The 13,782-nt window shown below is 46.8% G+C and overlaps 1 protein-coding gene across 2 annotated transcripts; it reads left to right on the top strand.

Annotated features, from left to right (window-relative positions):
• Positions 1-1,874: 1,874 nt before the first annotated feature.
• Positions 1,875-13,782, top strand: LOC111859507 (uncharacterized). 2 transcript variants are annotated; one of them, XM_023842245.2, is made up of 8 exons: positions 1,875-2,316; positions 7,057-7,225; positions 7,562-7,707; positions 8,475-8,567; positions 10,247-10,579; positions 12,041-12,103; positions 12,776-12,854; positions 13,078-13,782. In XM_023842245.2, exons 1-8 carry the CDS (start codon positions 2,238-2,240, stop codon positions 13,289-13,291), a joined length of 1,176 nt encoding a protein of 391 aa, XP_023698013.2. In that variant the 5' UTR covers positions 1,875-2,237; the 3' UTR covers positions 13,292-13,782. The 2 variants fall into 2 exon arrangements, with proteins under 2 accessions (XP_023698013.2, XP_023698014.2); XM_023842246.2 differs by having other exon boundaries at positions 1,879-2,316; positions 10,247-10,573.

The following is a 13,782-nucleotide window of genomic DNA, read 5'->3' as shown; positions in this document are numbered from 1 at the left end:
CGTGACCCTACTGTTTACTTTTTAAAATAAAATAGCTGATCCCTCGTTCTTCCTTTCCTGCAGAATTTGTCTAACTGCATATGAGTTAAACAGAATACCCTACACTTTTAGGAAATACAGACAAGAATTTCATACCATGCATTCAGCCCTAAACACAATGATGCATTATAATTTCGTTATTTCTTTTTCCATCCTGTACTTCTGTCTGTTCAAAAACGTTTCTTTGTGCCGGGGGATGTATGAGGTATCTGAAAGTCAAACTAACAGCTGTCTATGTCGTTGTATTCTGAAAATTAATTTTAAAAATTGTATTCCTAAAAATTCCAGTATGCCAAAGACAATAAATAAATCAATAAGGCTCCATAGCACTACGCGGTTTGGACCCTTAATAAAACCAGATGCAAACGCGCTTTAAGATAGGTGCTTGTTCTTTCCGGTGTGTTACTTGTGTTTGGTTTCCTGTGAGCAATGTATGGCGGAATCTATTAAAAGACGATACTTTGTTCAATCTGACCGTTTATGAAACAAAGCAAATAAACAGTTGTATGGAAACGCGGGGGAGCAGACGGACGGACCAGTGAGCAGAAAGGAGAAGCGGCTACTGAAAGAGAGAAGCTGACCTGGGTAATTAAAGCTATGGTGCACGTGTCCCTGAACAAAGGAGCTGTAAGGGTCCAGAGAAAAGCCGGGGACCCAAATTCAAGCCCTGTGCCATCGCAAGTGACAGCATGCTAATGTGGGCTAACTGAAACACAAATGCACGTCCCTTTGGGCAGATGTTTGCTGAAAGTGGGGGCTGGAGATCACACATGAGGGCGCAGGGCGCCCTGGCATTATGGCATCGCATCCGTAATCTGTATTCATAATTACCTATGTACTACCATCTGTGTCAGGTCTTGGTCTTATTACGACGATCGCTGCGCGATTAACCCCAGTACTGGATGGTAGCAATACCGTTGAATTCAGCGCTGGTTTGAGTTGTGGTTTGCCAGTGGTAGTGCAATACGCACAAAGAAGTCACATATTAAAATACGGGGTGTGAAGTCAGTGCGATCTCTGCTCAGATGTAGAGCCGATCTTCCCTGGTGGCAAAATTCCAAACCGCCGGCAATTTATTTTTCGCTCCGTTTGCCCTTTTTATTCTGTGCGCTGTTTGCTCTCTGCGCTTTGTCTGTTTGGCACTCTATATTATGTATGTTCGTCTATGTACTACGTACGTTGTTTCTGCTGTACGTATGCGCCAGAATTCCCCCGGAATCAATAACGTCCATCCTAATCTTAATGTACTACAGAAACTAACGGAGCTTTTTCATAATTTAGAAATGCGGGCGCTTTGGTGTGTTATTCAGAGATCATGGGCATTTCTCCCAAGGAAGAAAAGGTATTTGTGGGGGATGGATGGACGATCGGTATTACACATATGGAGTCGACAAATGTGAACGTTAGTAGCGGGCAGATATATTTACATTAAACCGGAATTCCAAATTGATTCATCTAAGAGAGGTTGACTATTTAACCTGTACAGAAGATTGTGTCCTGAAAGGGTTGATGATATAGTATTTTGTAAAAGAAAATACCAAGCAAGAAATTCTCTCATGTCCCCTCTGGTTCAAATCAGCCAGATCAAACATACTGGTATACTGGTTTGACTGGATTGCTCTGGGGTCTGCCGTGTGATTTTTTTTGCCCAGACAGAAAGTGACAGGACAGTGGAGAGGAATGGAGCCCCCCTTGGAAGGGATGGTGAGGAAAAAAAAAACTGCCATGTGTAAGTGTTACTATCAGGCAGGGAGGAGAAAGGATGGGGGAGAGGATGAAAGAGGGGTGAAACAAAGAGAGAGAGAACGGGCTAATGATTAAAACGAGAAAGAAACCAGTGAAAGCATAGAGAATGACAGGAAGACACTGAGGCTGTGAGACAGGGAGAGAGAGAGAGAAGGGAGGGGTGTAGAAGGAGGGAGTGAGGGAGAGAGAGAGAGAGAGCAAGCTACAGGGACAAAAAGGGTGTGAACACGCTCGTACCCCCCTCTTGGTCCCGTCTTGTGGCACTGGCCACTGGTGTGAGTGTCTCTTTTAGCCACAGAATACTAAAAAGTTGGGCAAAGTACACAGCAGCAACAGGACCTCCCAGACAACTGGCCTTTGCACCCCCCTCCAGTGGTGGCAAGACAGGGAGCAGACCTCCACCATCATCCAGTGCCCCCCCTCTCCCCCAATCACGCCTGCCGAGGATCAGCATGTGGATTTTACCCCCGTTTGTCGCCCTGGGGTTACTGGGATTCTCCCGCTCAGACACACTGGATAGCAAGATTCCCGGTGAGTGATCCGTCCTCGTTCCTTTATGTCTGGGGGGGCGGCTGAGAGGCTGTGGCGTGGCTGCCGGCACACGTGCGGGAGCCGCGCCGGGGTGTGAGTACATGCGCGGGCGCGCGTGCCGGTGCGAGCATGTGGCGGGAGACAGCCGGGGGAGCCCAGTGCGCGGAGGAGAGGGGAGGCATGCATGCTGTGGCGTAACTCTGGCGCCTCCGTTCGCGCTAAGACTGAGCGGCGGGCTTTGGCCGCGTGGGTCCCCGGGCGCCGCTGAGGCAGACACAAAGAGGGCCGTCTCTGCCGCGCGCGACCAAGAAGAGCAGGTGGCGCCGCCGCGCCTCGAATCACTCCAGTCGTTTCCAGTCACTTGATGGATGGATCTGACTGTTAGTACCTTTTCTGCCGGCCCTGGCATGGTCACTGAAGCCCACTCTCTCTCGCTCCCGTGTCGGTGCAGACAGTCTGGGGTGCTTTTTCATGCCTTTTTTTTGTTGGTGGGGGGAGGGTTGCCTGGGTTTGGGCTCACAAGAGAAGGTGGGGTTGAGTCAAACAGGTCTCAGGTTTTTTCGACTGCCTCTTGGGATGTGAATGCCAGGAAGACATGACGTGCCCCTACCCAACCCCCCATACCCCCTCCCTGGACTTATTGTTAAAGCTTCACCAGGGTACAGCTGCGGGGCCAGACCGTTACAGGAAGACAAGGGGAGGGTTGTGCACAAGTATGGTTATGTGGTGTGTGTTTATGGGGGGGGGGGTTGAACTTTCAGTTTAACCCCAGTGCACGTTCCTCATTCCTGGAGCCAGCCCACAAAGCAGTTAGCTGGGGGTGAGCTTCGCCGTGCTGTAAGGGGGGGGGCAGAGCATAGCGGCGTACATGGGACACCCAGGGTGGGAGCTGGTGTCGGGTAGATTTTCTCGCTTGCCGCGTTGGTTCCTCTGCCAGTTAGCGGCTGGGTCCTCACAGTCACGGTGATCCCAGCACAGACCCAGCGTCCCGGATTGGCCCCGCAAGCACGCTGCCTGACAGAGCCCATTCGCAGCTTCCAAGCGCTGTGTCTCCTTTCAATGGGATTGGGGGGTGATATTCCTCAGAGCGTGACTGACTAGGCTGACTCTAGACAGTGGATGGGGGCCAGAGGGGCATTTCAGACATGCATTGAACCCAGTACCCCCCCCCCCCCACACACACACACACAAATAAACACGTGGCTGTGGGTAATATGATAGAATTCCGAAAATGCCCCCCTCCCCCGGCAGCACGCATCCTACTTTCACCCCTTTATTGGCTTTTAGGGGTGAATCTCCTCTCGTATTTCGGGTGTCCAGTATCCCACCCGCTCTGACCTCAGCTGAACCTATTAATTACACCTTAAAGCCCTGTTTTTCATGAACTCTTGGCTCACTACCCCCCCATCCCCCCCCCCCAGCTCCCCGCCATATACACAGAAGTCTTTGTGGCTTCCGTGCAGCCGTTCCAGCGGGTGCATTAGTGCGGGCAGCCGCCAAGAGCAGGAGACGATTTGGGCGAGCTAACAGCCGAATCGGTGCATGCCACATCTTCCTGGACAGGAAGCTGCTCCTGGGTTCTTTTCCTTTGCCCCCATCCCCCCCCCCCCCCCCCCGCCCCAACCCCGATTCACATATTTACAAATTCCTGAGGGGGGCATGTTCTTATTGCAGACCATGTTTTTTTCCTCTCTTAAATCTGCCTCATCTGCAAAAAAACAAAATATAAAAAAACGGAAGGGTGAGGCGTCCGGAAAGGCAGCACAGGGGTGGCTGTCGGGGAAAGCGGACACACTGTTTACCGTAAACACGCCCGCGCTGGCGGCAAGACCTTAGCGCTCAGCGGAGGTGCCGAAACACAAAGATCTTTTTTCTCTCTTTTTGTGACTCGCGCAGCTGGAGCCAGGGGAACGAGACCCGAAAGGACTTCTCATGTTTCAGTTGGTTCCACCCACGTACAGCTATGGGGGCACCTTTACCCTGGGGAGGGCCTATCGGTCAGTAGGCCCTGTAGGGGTTTGAGGATACCATACCAGAGCTGAGGGGTCCAAGGACAGGAGTTTAAATACTAGAGGTTAAATCACTTATCAGGAAAATATCAGATGAACAATGTAATGTGATGAGATGGGAACTGATCCTTATAGCTTAATTGGAAGGTTAATATTGCGGGCATTTCCACAGTAAAGGGGCACAAATCGTCTTATTCATTCCACTTCACATAAGGTTCATGTCTGTATTTCTTTCAGTAAATAACATGCCAGAGCGGTGGCTGCAGGCATTTGCTGCTGCCTTTGAGAGAATGTGGGGGGGCACAGCACCAGTTGGGGCGTATGGTGTGAATTTCCAAGATGGAGGAGTGGGTACCCTGTGGTTCCGTGTGGTCCGGCTTAGGTTTAGCTTCGCAGGTTCCCCGTGGTAGGCCCACGTGAGGCTGGAAACTCCCATCGCTCACACGGCCCAGGCTCCACCCACCAGGCTCCGCCCACCAGGCCGCCCACCAGGTCGCCCACGGAGCAGGGCGTCCGCCGGCCGCGGCGGAGCGTCCCGTTATGCCCTGAACCAGGCCAAGCTGCTGGCAGACTGGCCAGTGAGACCCGTTACTATGGGGGCCTTTTATCAGGCGATGTTGCGATTAGTGGGGATTTCAGCAGTTTGGACTTCGTTCTTTTAAAGGAAGGTGTGGCTCTTTCTCCCTTAACAGGACACAGATGCCTTGATGTGTAATTTGCAATTAAATAGAAATCCAGCGGCAGGCTCATCATCTCTTCTGGGCTAGAAGTAATAACCTGCCCTGCCAGACAGAGATAAGCAGACCACCACTGTGCATAAACACCATCCACAGCCTTGCAGGACTGTAGCTATTCTCTGTAGGCTGGAATTTTCTTTCTTCTTTGACCCACTTTCAAACTTTGGGTCCATTAATTCATGCAGGGCGCTGATGGGGAGTGATGGTACGCCTTATCTCTGAGCCATTTCTTTCACGGGTGCAGGTTGGCAGGGGCCAGACCCTGGGTACCATTGGCGCAATGGAATGGGGGTTTGGGAGTTTTCGTCTCCCGTTTGCACGTCAGACCGGTGTGGCTGACTGTGTTTCGGCAGGTCACAGCGCAAGTCGTCCCAGCAGACCCAGCCGTAGCATTTTCACAGCTGCAAGACGAAACACAGCTGCGTCGTGTCAGCGCATACTGCGCACCACAGAGAGCAGAGAGGGTGAGATTTTCACAATGACTTCGGATGGAAGAGGAAGCACGGTTTCTCGCCCGTAGCTGATTTTGTACTTGTTTGCTTGGTTTCCATGGCGATGATCTTTTGGGCCTAATGAGCTCTCTTAGATCTGACAAGCTTGGAATCAATCTTAAACAAACATAATAAATTATACTTAAGCAGGTAGTAATTTGATTTTAGGGCTAATCTGACGGGCCCCAAGCGGGCAGCCATGAACGGACTGTACTGGCACACATGGTTAATAATGCCATGAAAGGGTGGCATTACCAGGGCGGGGGGGGGGGGGGGGGGGAGGGGTGGCTTTCTGGCATGACCAGGTGAAGCAGTAGAAGCAGATTCATAAGACCTCCATGCCCCCACCCTTTAGGGAGCTGAGCCCTGCCTGTGTGAGGGGAACATGTGGCCTTCATTTGGCTTCGATCCGTGCCGGCGAGGTGTATATCACGACCCTTTACCTGACCACATTTATTGTATGCTACGCTTTTACATTTAAACCTCAAAAAACATGGTGTCAGAGTTTGATTCAATTAAGGGTACGTTAAGCATTACCCATGAATGAAAATTCTTGGGTAAAACACCAAACTTTTCATTTCTTGCTGTTAAAATAGTGAGGGAAAATATCCATCTCTTTTCCATAATTTCTATATTTACACCGAGTAGAATAGTGCCTCGTTGTCCACAAGGAAATGAATTTATCCTATGACATGCCGGGTGAATGGTCTGGATGGGATACCAGTCCCCCTCACGCACACATATCCACACCATACAGACAATTTAGCGACATCGCTTAGACTAACTGCTAATCAGCATCGCTTAGCCTAATCACATGAGGGCCTCAGAGGAGACCCACATAACACAGGTAGGAACACTGGCTTCACATGCGGCAGGACTTGAACCTGTAACACTGGATACATGAGGTTGTGGGGCTGCTCCCTAAATCCATGTGCATTGTATTAGATGCTTAAGGCCAGTATTTAAAGATCATCCAAGAGTCCAATAGGAGTTAGAGCCACAGCTAAGTGTGAGTTCAAGTTAAACAGCAGCACCCATTTGCAGATACAGTGAGTGTGAGCTGCAGGGCGATGGAGTCGCGATATTCTGCTATAACTGTAATACCCCTCAGCTGAATACTCAGAATGCTGGCCAGACTCACCTAAACTTTCTACATTCCACTTTTCTTCATATTAATTGCTTATATTTTTGTATTACTCTTCGTTGATCATGCCATGCGATGGGTTGGCGCCTCATCCTGGGTTGTTCCCCACCTTACGCCCATAGCCTCAGGGATAGGCCCCGCGACCCTGAATACGACAAGTGGTTACAGAAAATGCATGGATGGATGGACTTTTTTGATCCCCACAAACATGTTCAAAAATCCATCCATCTATTGACCAATTATCCTGCCTACAGCCGCAGGGGGTCCTGGACCCTATCCCAGGTCACTTAAGAGCAGGTTGGAACAATTGCTCAGAGAAGTGTGAGACCGATGGGTTTGATGTCGTGTTCCTTTCCCAGCGGTGGTGTCACGTGGCTGCAGCTATGTTGGAGTTTTCCATGTAGTGGGAGGATCCCGCTACGCTCTAGACTTCCAGCAAGCGGAGAATGTCTGCAGGAGCCTGGGGACCACACTGGCCTCCTTGGAAAACATCACAGCAGCCTACAAGAAAGGCATGGAGATATGCAGGTGGAGCTACCGCAGACAGCGCCGGCCACGCCGACACCGGCAGAGCACATTCAGACGATGACTTGTTATCTGCACATATCTGTCAGTTTGTTTGTGGTGTGAAATTGCCGTTACCATAATGACGCTCCTCTGTCAACAAATACAAATTCAGTTGTATTTCCACCATCACAACAGTGCGACATCATATTAACAAAATACGAATAAAATACGAATTATTTTACACTAACCCCTTCCTGTAATTATCAGCTACTTTAAAGCTTTTGCACCATTACATTTTTAATCCAGTAACATCAGTCACGTTATGATATCCAGTAATATCTTCTTGTTTGTCCATAGATACGGCTGGATCAGCAATGGGAACGTAACAATTCTCAGGAGAACACCTCACCCCAACTGTGCCAACAACTTAACAGGAATTTTATATTATGCTGATTCCTCAGGCTCCCTCGTGCACTTTGACGCCTACTGCTTTGACGAAAAGGGTAAGGTCTTCTCTGTTTAATGTCCTCAGAGACAAAGCTAGATAAGAGCTAGATAAGATTTTAACAACTCTGAGCTATTAGCTAAGTTCTCCCCAAACGAGCTTGATGGGCCGAATGGCCTCCTCTCGTTTGTAAATTTCTTATGTTCTTATGTTCTAATAACAAAGAAGAAATTGCATGTTTTCCACATTGTTTTGTCACTAGCATTTGTAAAAATTTTTTTTTACTTTCGAATGTTTGATATGTAGTCCCTCTGCCTTTATATGTGAAACTGGAAAAAAAATTAAACAAGAGCAGTTCAGGTTGTGACTTTTAACCTACAGTAATTTAAGTAGACGACAAATCCACTCCCACGCGGGGTTCTGCTGAGGTACCTGAAATCTTCTAAAGATTGAGTTGTCATCAAATGGCGTAACGTGTACCTCTTTGGATGAACGCATCGGCTTAGAAAGTAAAACAATTTCAGTGACCACAAACGTTTCAAATTGTGTGGGGTATGACTTGTTGGACCATGTTTATTCAGAGCTTATCTGATGTGATTTTCTTTTCAATATGAATCACAGCAATGAAGCTGAAAGAGATCATAAAATAACAGGCTAAAGCCAAATGCAGCTCTTGAAAACACTCCTGAAAATGTGACAGTCGTAAGTGGAATTGATGGGCAGCTAGTTTCTGTTCACGTTCTGTTAGAAAATGGTTGAGTCTGTTTGCATTTGAGCTCGCAGCACCAGGCCTGAAGATGTGTTTGTTTCTTGGTTTTATGACAGACCTTTCAGACAAGAACTGCAGCGCCGCTTTCACTCGTAATGCGAACGACACAGACAGCGTTCCTTCAGGAGATGGTGTGGGGGGAGCAGCAGGTGAGATACACGCCCGCAGATGTACTCAGGAAGTGCTTTGCTCGTCAGCAGCAGTCAAGGGAAATTCACGACTCAACTGAAAAATTTAAAACAAAAAAACGCCACAGGCTGTGAGGAGTAGGAGATTTAACACGTTTGTTTGCAGCATTAATGTAACACTGTGGTCTCTTCTGGAAAACCAAACAATACAGTAACAGGAGGGTGTTTTATGCTGGGTGGTGCGGTGAAGGTCATCTGAGAAAAAAATCCCAGGTTCAGATCTCAGTAAAGATTTTTTTTTTCTTTGATCAGGAATGCTTCTGCAAACAATCAAAGATTCAAAAGGGATTATATTGATGGTTAACTATTGTGTTGGCCCCTTTGTTAGCACTAAATCGAGTTGTGAAGATAATTTGGTAATCTGTCACCTTAGTGTCTAAAGCAGTGCTTCCCAACCCAGACCTCGGGGAACCCCGGACAGTCCACGTTTTTGCTCCATCCCAGCTCCGAGCCAATCAGGAACACCGAATACCTGGTACAGGCCCGCTGGAAGCTGGGAGGAATCAAAAACGTGGACTGTCACCGAGGACTGGGATGGGAAACACTGGTCTAAAGGGCATTGCTTCCTCACAGCAAGTCCAGTGAAGGCCATGGAGACTTTCTGGCCGGAAAGTGTTTCCATGCCGGGATGTTTATAAACAGTAAACCTTTTTGCCTGCTTTGGCCTTCTGGCATGTCCAGGAGGACCAAATTATGATGAAAAACCAAAACGTTTCTTTATGCAAAAGTTAGCAGTTTAGCAATTAGCTTCTTAGTATTGTACTATTGGTCCATATTATCTAACTAGATTTTTTAGAGTTAGCACTCCGTAAAATGTTTCCAAACAAGTAAGATTTTTTAAAGACTTCATGTTGTTGGTGGTAATTCTTGAGTCATGAGCTGGGATGGGAATCTTTTGGTATGAAGATCAGCTTGTTGTCCCTTCCGTTAGTGGCTCTACATTCACATAAACCATTTAAAAACGTAAACACTGAGAAAGTAATTAGCAGCTATGAGAATACGGAGTGCAGAGATTCCTTTGTGCTTTTTTTTTAGATGCATGATGCTAGACATTATGAGGTAATGAACCCGTAAACACAGCCCCACTTTCTAACACAGCTCAGGGCATTCGCTCACCTGCCACTGGAATGCAGTGCTTTTGTTTAACTGGTGGCATAATAAATCAGGCAGCTGATCTCATACTTTGCATAAGAAATGTAAGGATAATATTAAGGTAATTGATTAACAGTAATTGATTAGGAGATGCTGTTAATGATGAATTCGATTCCTGCCCCCAGGTATGTGTGCGAGGAGTTATTTACATGAATGTACTCCATCAGTGCGAAGGCATATTCTGTCATCTTTAAATTGCCCATAATTACCCGTGTTGCGTTGTTATTCCATTCAAGATGTCCCCTGTCTTATGACATCGACCCTGGCTCACCCTGAACCGATAATAATAATAATTTACACTTTTATTAATCCCCGTGGGGAAATTCTTTTTACGCCTCCCTCAACTTGCTCTTTGTAGAGCAAGCTGTCCGCGAAGGGCAGCCACCCATAGCGGCGCCTGGGGAGCTGGGGATTGAGGGTCTTGCTCAAGGACCCACAGACGTGCTAAAATGCTTAATTACTTCCTTGTGTCCATCGTTCCACTACAGAGGCCGAGGGTTCCGATGAGACACCTCAGACGTACACCTCCGCCACAAATGAGTGGGTCAGTCCCTCAGACTCAGAAAATGACACCACGGTGACCCCTGACCCTTTGACATTCACAGAAGCATATATAAGCTCCAATCCAACAGAAACCCAGAACAGAACAGACCGAGTGAATGGGGTGGAGGACAAGTATGATGTGGTCTCCTCACTACCAACAATCAGCATGACCTCCAGCCTAGAAGAGGAATCTGACGGTATAGCCGGATCAGGGACACCGCCAGACGAAACTACCCTGATGTCCGATGTGCCCGACACTATAAACACACGAGGTAAAGGTGAGATGTACTGGTGCTGCTGGTGAACAGCATGTGATTAAAGTAAAGATGGTTATTTATTTTTCACTTATGAATGTAGGACGTGAGGCCAGTGAAGGTACCATTGGGAACTTTTGTACTGAAATTATAGTTATATAATTTATATTATAATTATATAATTACATATTATATAATAACATCTGTAGTGAAATTATACTGAGTCATACAGTAAGTAGGAATGAAAATAGAATATATTATCCATCTGTCCAATGGGTAGGAAGCAGTTGGATGGGGAGGACCTGTGCCCCCCAGTATTTCATTTGGATTGTCGTTCATCCCCCCCCCCCCCCCCCCCAATAAACAGACCTTAGTATTTAAATTGTGTCCCCCCCCCCAATATCAAACTCTCTGCTATACTGTTGCCTCCATGCATCTTCCACCTGCTCACTTATGACTAGGTCCTAGAAGGTTCTACGGGGTTAAATAGATATTAGGACATGTACACAAAATGTAAAATCATGTAGAAAACAAAAGGTTTCAGAGAGAAGTGCAAAAGCATCAGTTCTCATCCATCCTTATCAACACATTCTTAGTATTAAATGAAGAACAACTCTGCACATATGTTTACATTTCGCAGTTTGGTAGTCATGGTAACGGCAGATAGTTCTGCGGTTCATCCCTGCGGTCTAAACCACCCCTGCAGTAAGAGCAGCTGGTGGAAAGCTGCTGCTGATGATAAGGTGCATGACTGGAAGGTTAAAGGTTCAAATCCTGACCTGATAACTGAGTGCTAAGTTGGGAATTGGACCTACACACCATGGTCATACACACCATGGTCAGACTAATAATACTGCTTACCACAGTATCACCAAATGGGGAGTAGTACTTCACAGTCTACCATACACATGCTGAATTGCTTTCAGAGGATTAGAAATTTACTGGGAAAAACCCGGAACCCACACAATTAGGTTAAACTCAGAATCTTCCTAAAGGTGATCTTTGAGCAGTTCTGAACAGCTCTGACCAGAGAGCTGGAAGGGTCTGGTTAGTCATTTATGATCAGTAGCACTACAATAAAATCATGCACAGAAACAAAATTAGCTGCACTTCCAGTTCAGGCTCGAGACAAATAAAAAGTCAAATCTGGAGAGGAAATGCCCCCTCTAGTGTTCAGGGCTACAACTACACCAGATAGTAATAATTTACAAACCTCAGTGTGTAAAAGTACCGTCCATTAAGTGCGCCAGTGAGGTAACATTATTTTTAAATGAATAAGTATTATTTTATGAAACTTTTGGCCCATTTCAAAACATTCTATTATAATAAAGATTTACACACATCAATCTATTAATCTATTCAGGAGATTGGATGGATGGATGGATGGATGGAGGAAAGGAGGTAAAGAGGGTGGGAGGGATACCTGTGATTAACAGGTTTTAGTTAAAGTGTCTCTAAATTTTTTATTATCTTGTTTTACCACAGATAATAAACAGAATCGCATGGTACCACGTGGTGGAGAAACAGAGAATACTAATGGGGTACCAGGTGAGTGGTCTACATTATTAAAAGATGGGAACATATCAGTGGTGTGGTCTACATTATTAAAACATGGAAATATATTAGGCGAGTGGTCTGCAATACTAAAAGTAAGGAACATACCCGGTCAGTGGTCTACAAATATTAAAGGTTGGAAATATACCAGATGTTTGGTCTATGTTAGTAAATAATGGGAAAATATCAGGTGTGTGATCAACGTTATTTAAAGATGGGAATATACTAGGCGTGTGGTCCACTTTATTAAAACATGGGAACATGCCAGGTGAGTGGTCTATTTTAGTGTTTCCTAATCTGGTCCTCTGGGAGTAAAAACATGGACCGTTTGTGGGTCGCCGAGGACCGGGTTTGGGAACACTGGTCTATGTTATTAAAAGATGGGAACATACGAGACGTGTGGTCTATGCTATTAAATGATGAGAACATATGAGGTCTATATTATTAAAAGATGAGAACATACCAGGTGAGTGGTCTATGTTATAAAAAGATGGGATTGTACCAGGTGGGTGGTCTACTTCATTAACAACTCCAGCTCAAACAGTGCTAGAAGCCAAAACACTCAATGCATATTTTCTGTTAAATATTTGTCTTTTTCCAGTTTTAATACGGTGGGTCACTGTCGATGTGCCCTCGTCTGACTGACTTGCATCCTTCTGCCCCCAGACTGGCTGATCATCTTGCTCGTGGTCTTGGTGGTGTTGATCATCATTCTAATAGCTGTTGCAGTTGCCAATAGGAATAGGTGGGTCCACAACACTCATTTCTGGCTGCTGTATGAAAGATTTATGTACTTTAGGAGCAAGGCCATACCACAATCCTATTCTGCTTGACTTTTATTTATGTAGGATGTGCACTGAATAATTAGCCACATGTAAATCCTCCCAGTTGCACAGTATCATATGTATCTAGTTGGCAGGGTGACGGGTGATGGCTGAGATCTTCTTGTTTGTTTTGTGCTGCGGCAGATTGTGTGGAAAGCATCAGACTCTGATGATCAGCAAGGATGGAGGTGAAGGGAACGGGGCAGCGGCGGGGGCGGCAGCCAGCTCACGAGCCGAGGAACGAGAGCAGGAGATGGTGACGCTGATGCACAAGGAGAACATCCAGGAGAACGGCAAAAAGGAGGAGTTCACCGTCATTGCTCTAGAGGAGTCACCAGAGAAGGCCGAGCTGGCGTGAAATGAGGGCGGGGACGACGGGGGTGGGGGGGTTTAGTGAGGCGCGGCCCGAGCAAACCTGGGGGGTTGGCCAGCAGATGTTTTGGTGTACTGTTTGGCCTGATAAACGTGATGCCGTACTTAACTTGTCAAATGTGTATTTGAGAAGGAACATTGAGTCATTTAACTTGATGATTAATCCAAACGTGCCATCAGTAGCCTCCCTGAAGCTTCAGAAGTCAAAATCCAGACTCTTCTAGGTCCAAGAGCTACATAGAGTGTGAGCTAAGGGGAGAGCATAGGAGAGGTTGGGTGCGTTGGTAAGGGAAAATAATCAGTTGGGGGGGTGGGGTGGGCATTACTGGGAGGTGGAGTAAAATCCTCCTCAGGGGCTAAGGAATGAAGGACAGGATGTATATATATAAATATGGTATTTTCTGAATCACACACCTGACCGTCTGAAAGACAGAACAAGAGAAACGCAGACAACCATCATGACAGGAGGGTAGGGCA

This window comes from Paramormyrops kingsleyae, chromosome 13, assembly GCF_048594095.1.
Source record: "Paramormyrops kingsleyae isolate MSU_618 chromosome 13, PKINGS_0.4, whole genome shotgun sequence".
NCBI classification, from domain to species: Eukaryota; Metazoa; Chordata; class Actinopteri; order Osteoglossiformes; family Mormyridae; genus Paramormyrops; species Paramormyrops kingsleyae.
This window is presented reverse-complemented; position numbering and strand designations above follow the sequence as displayed.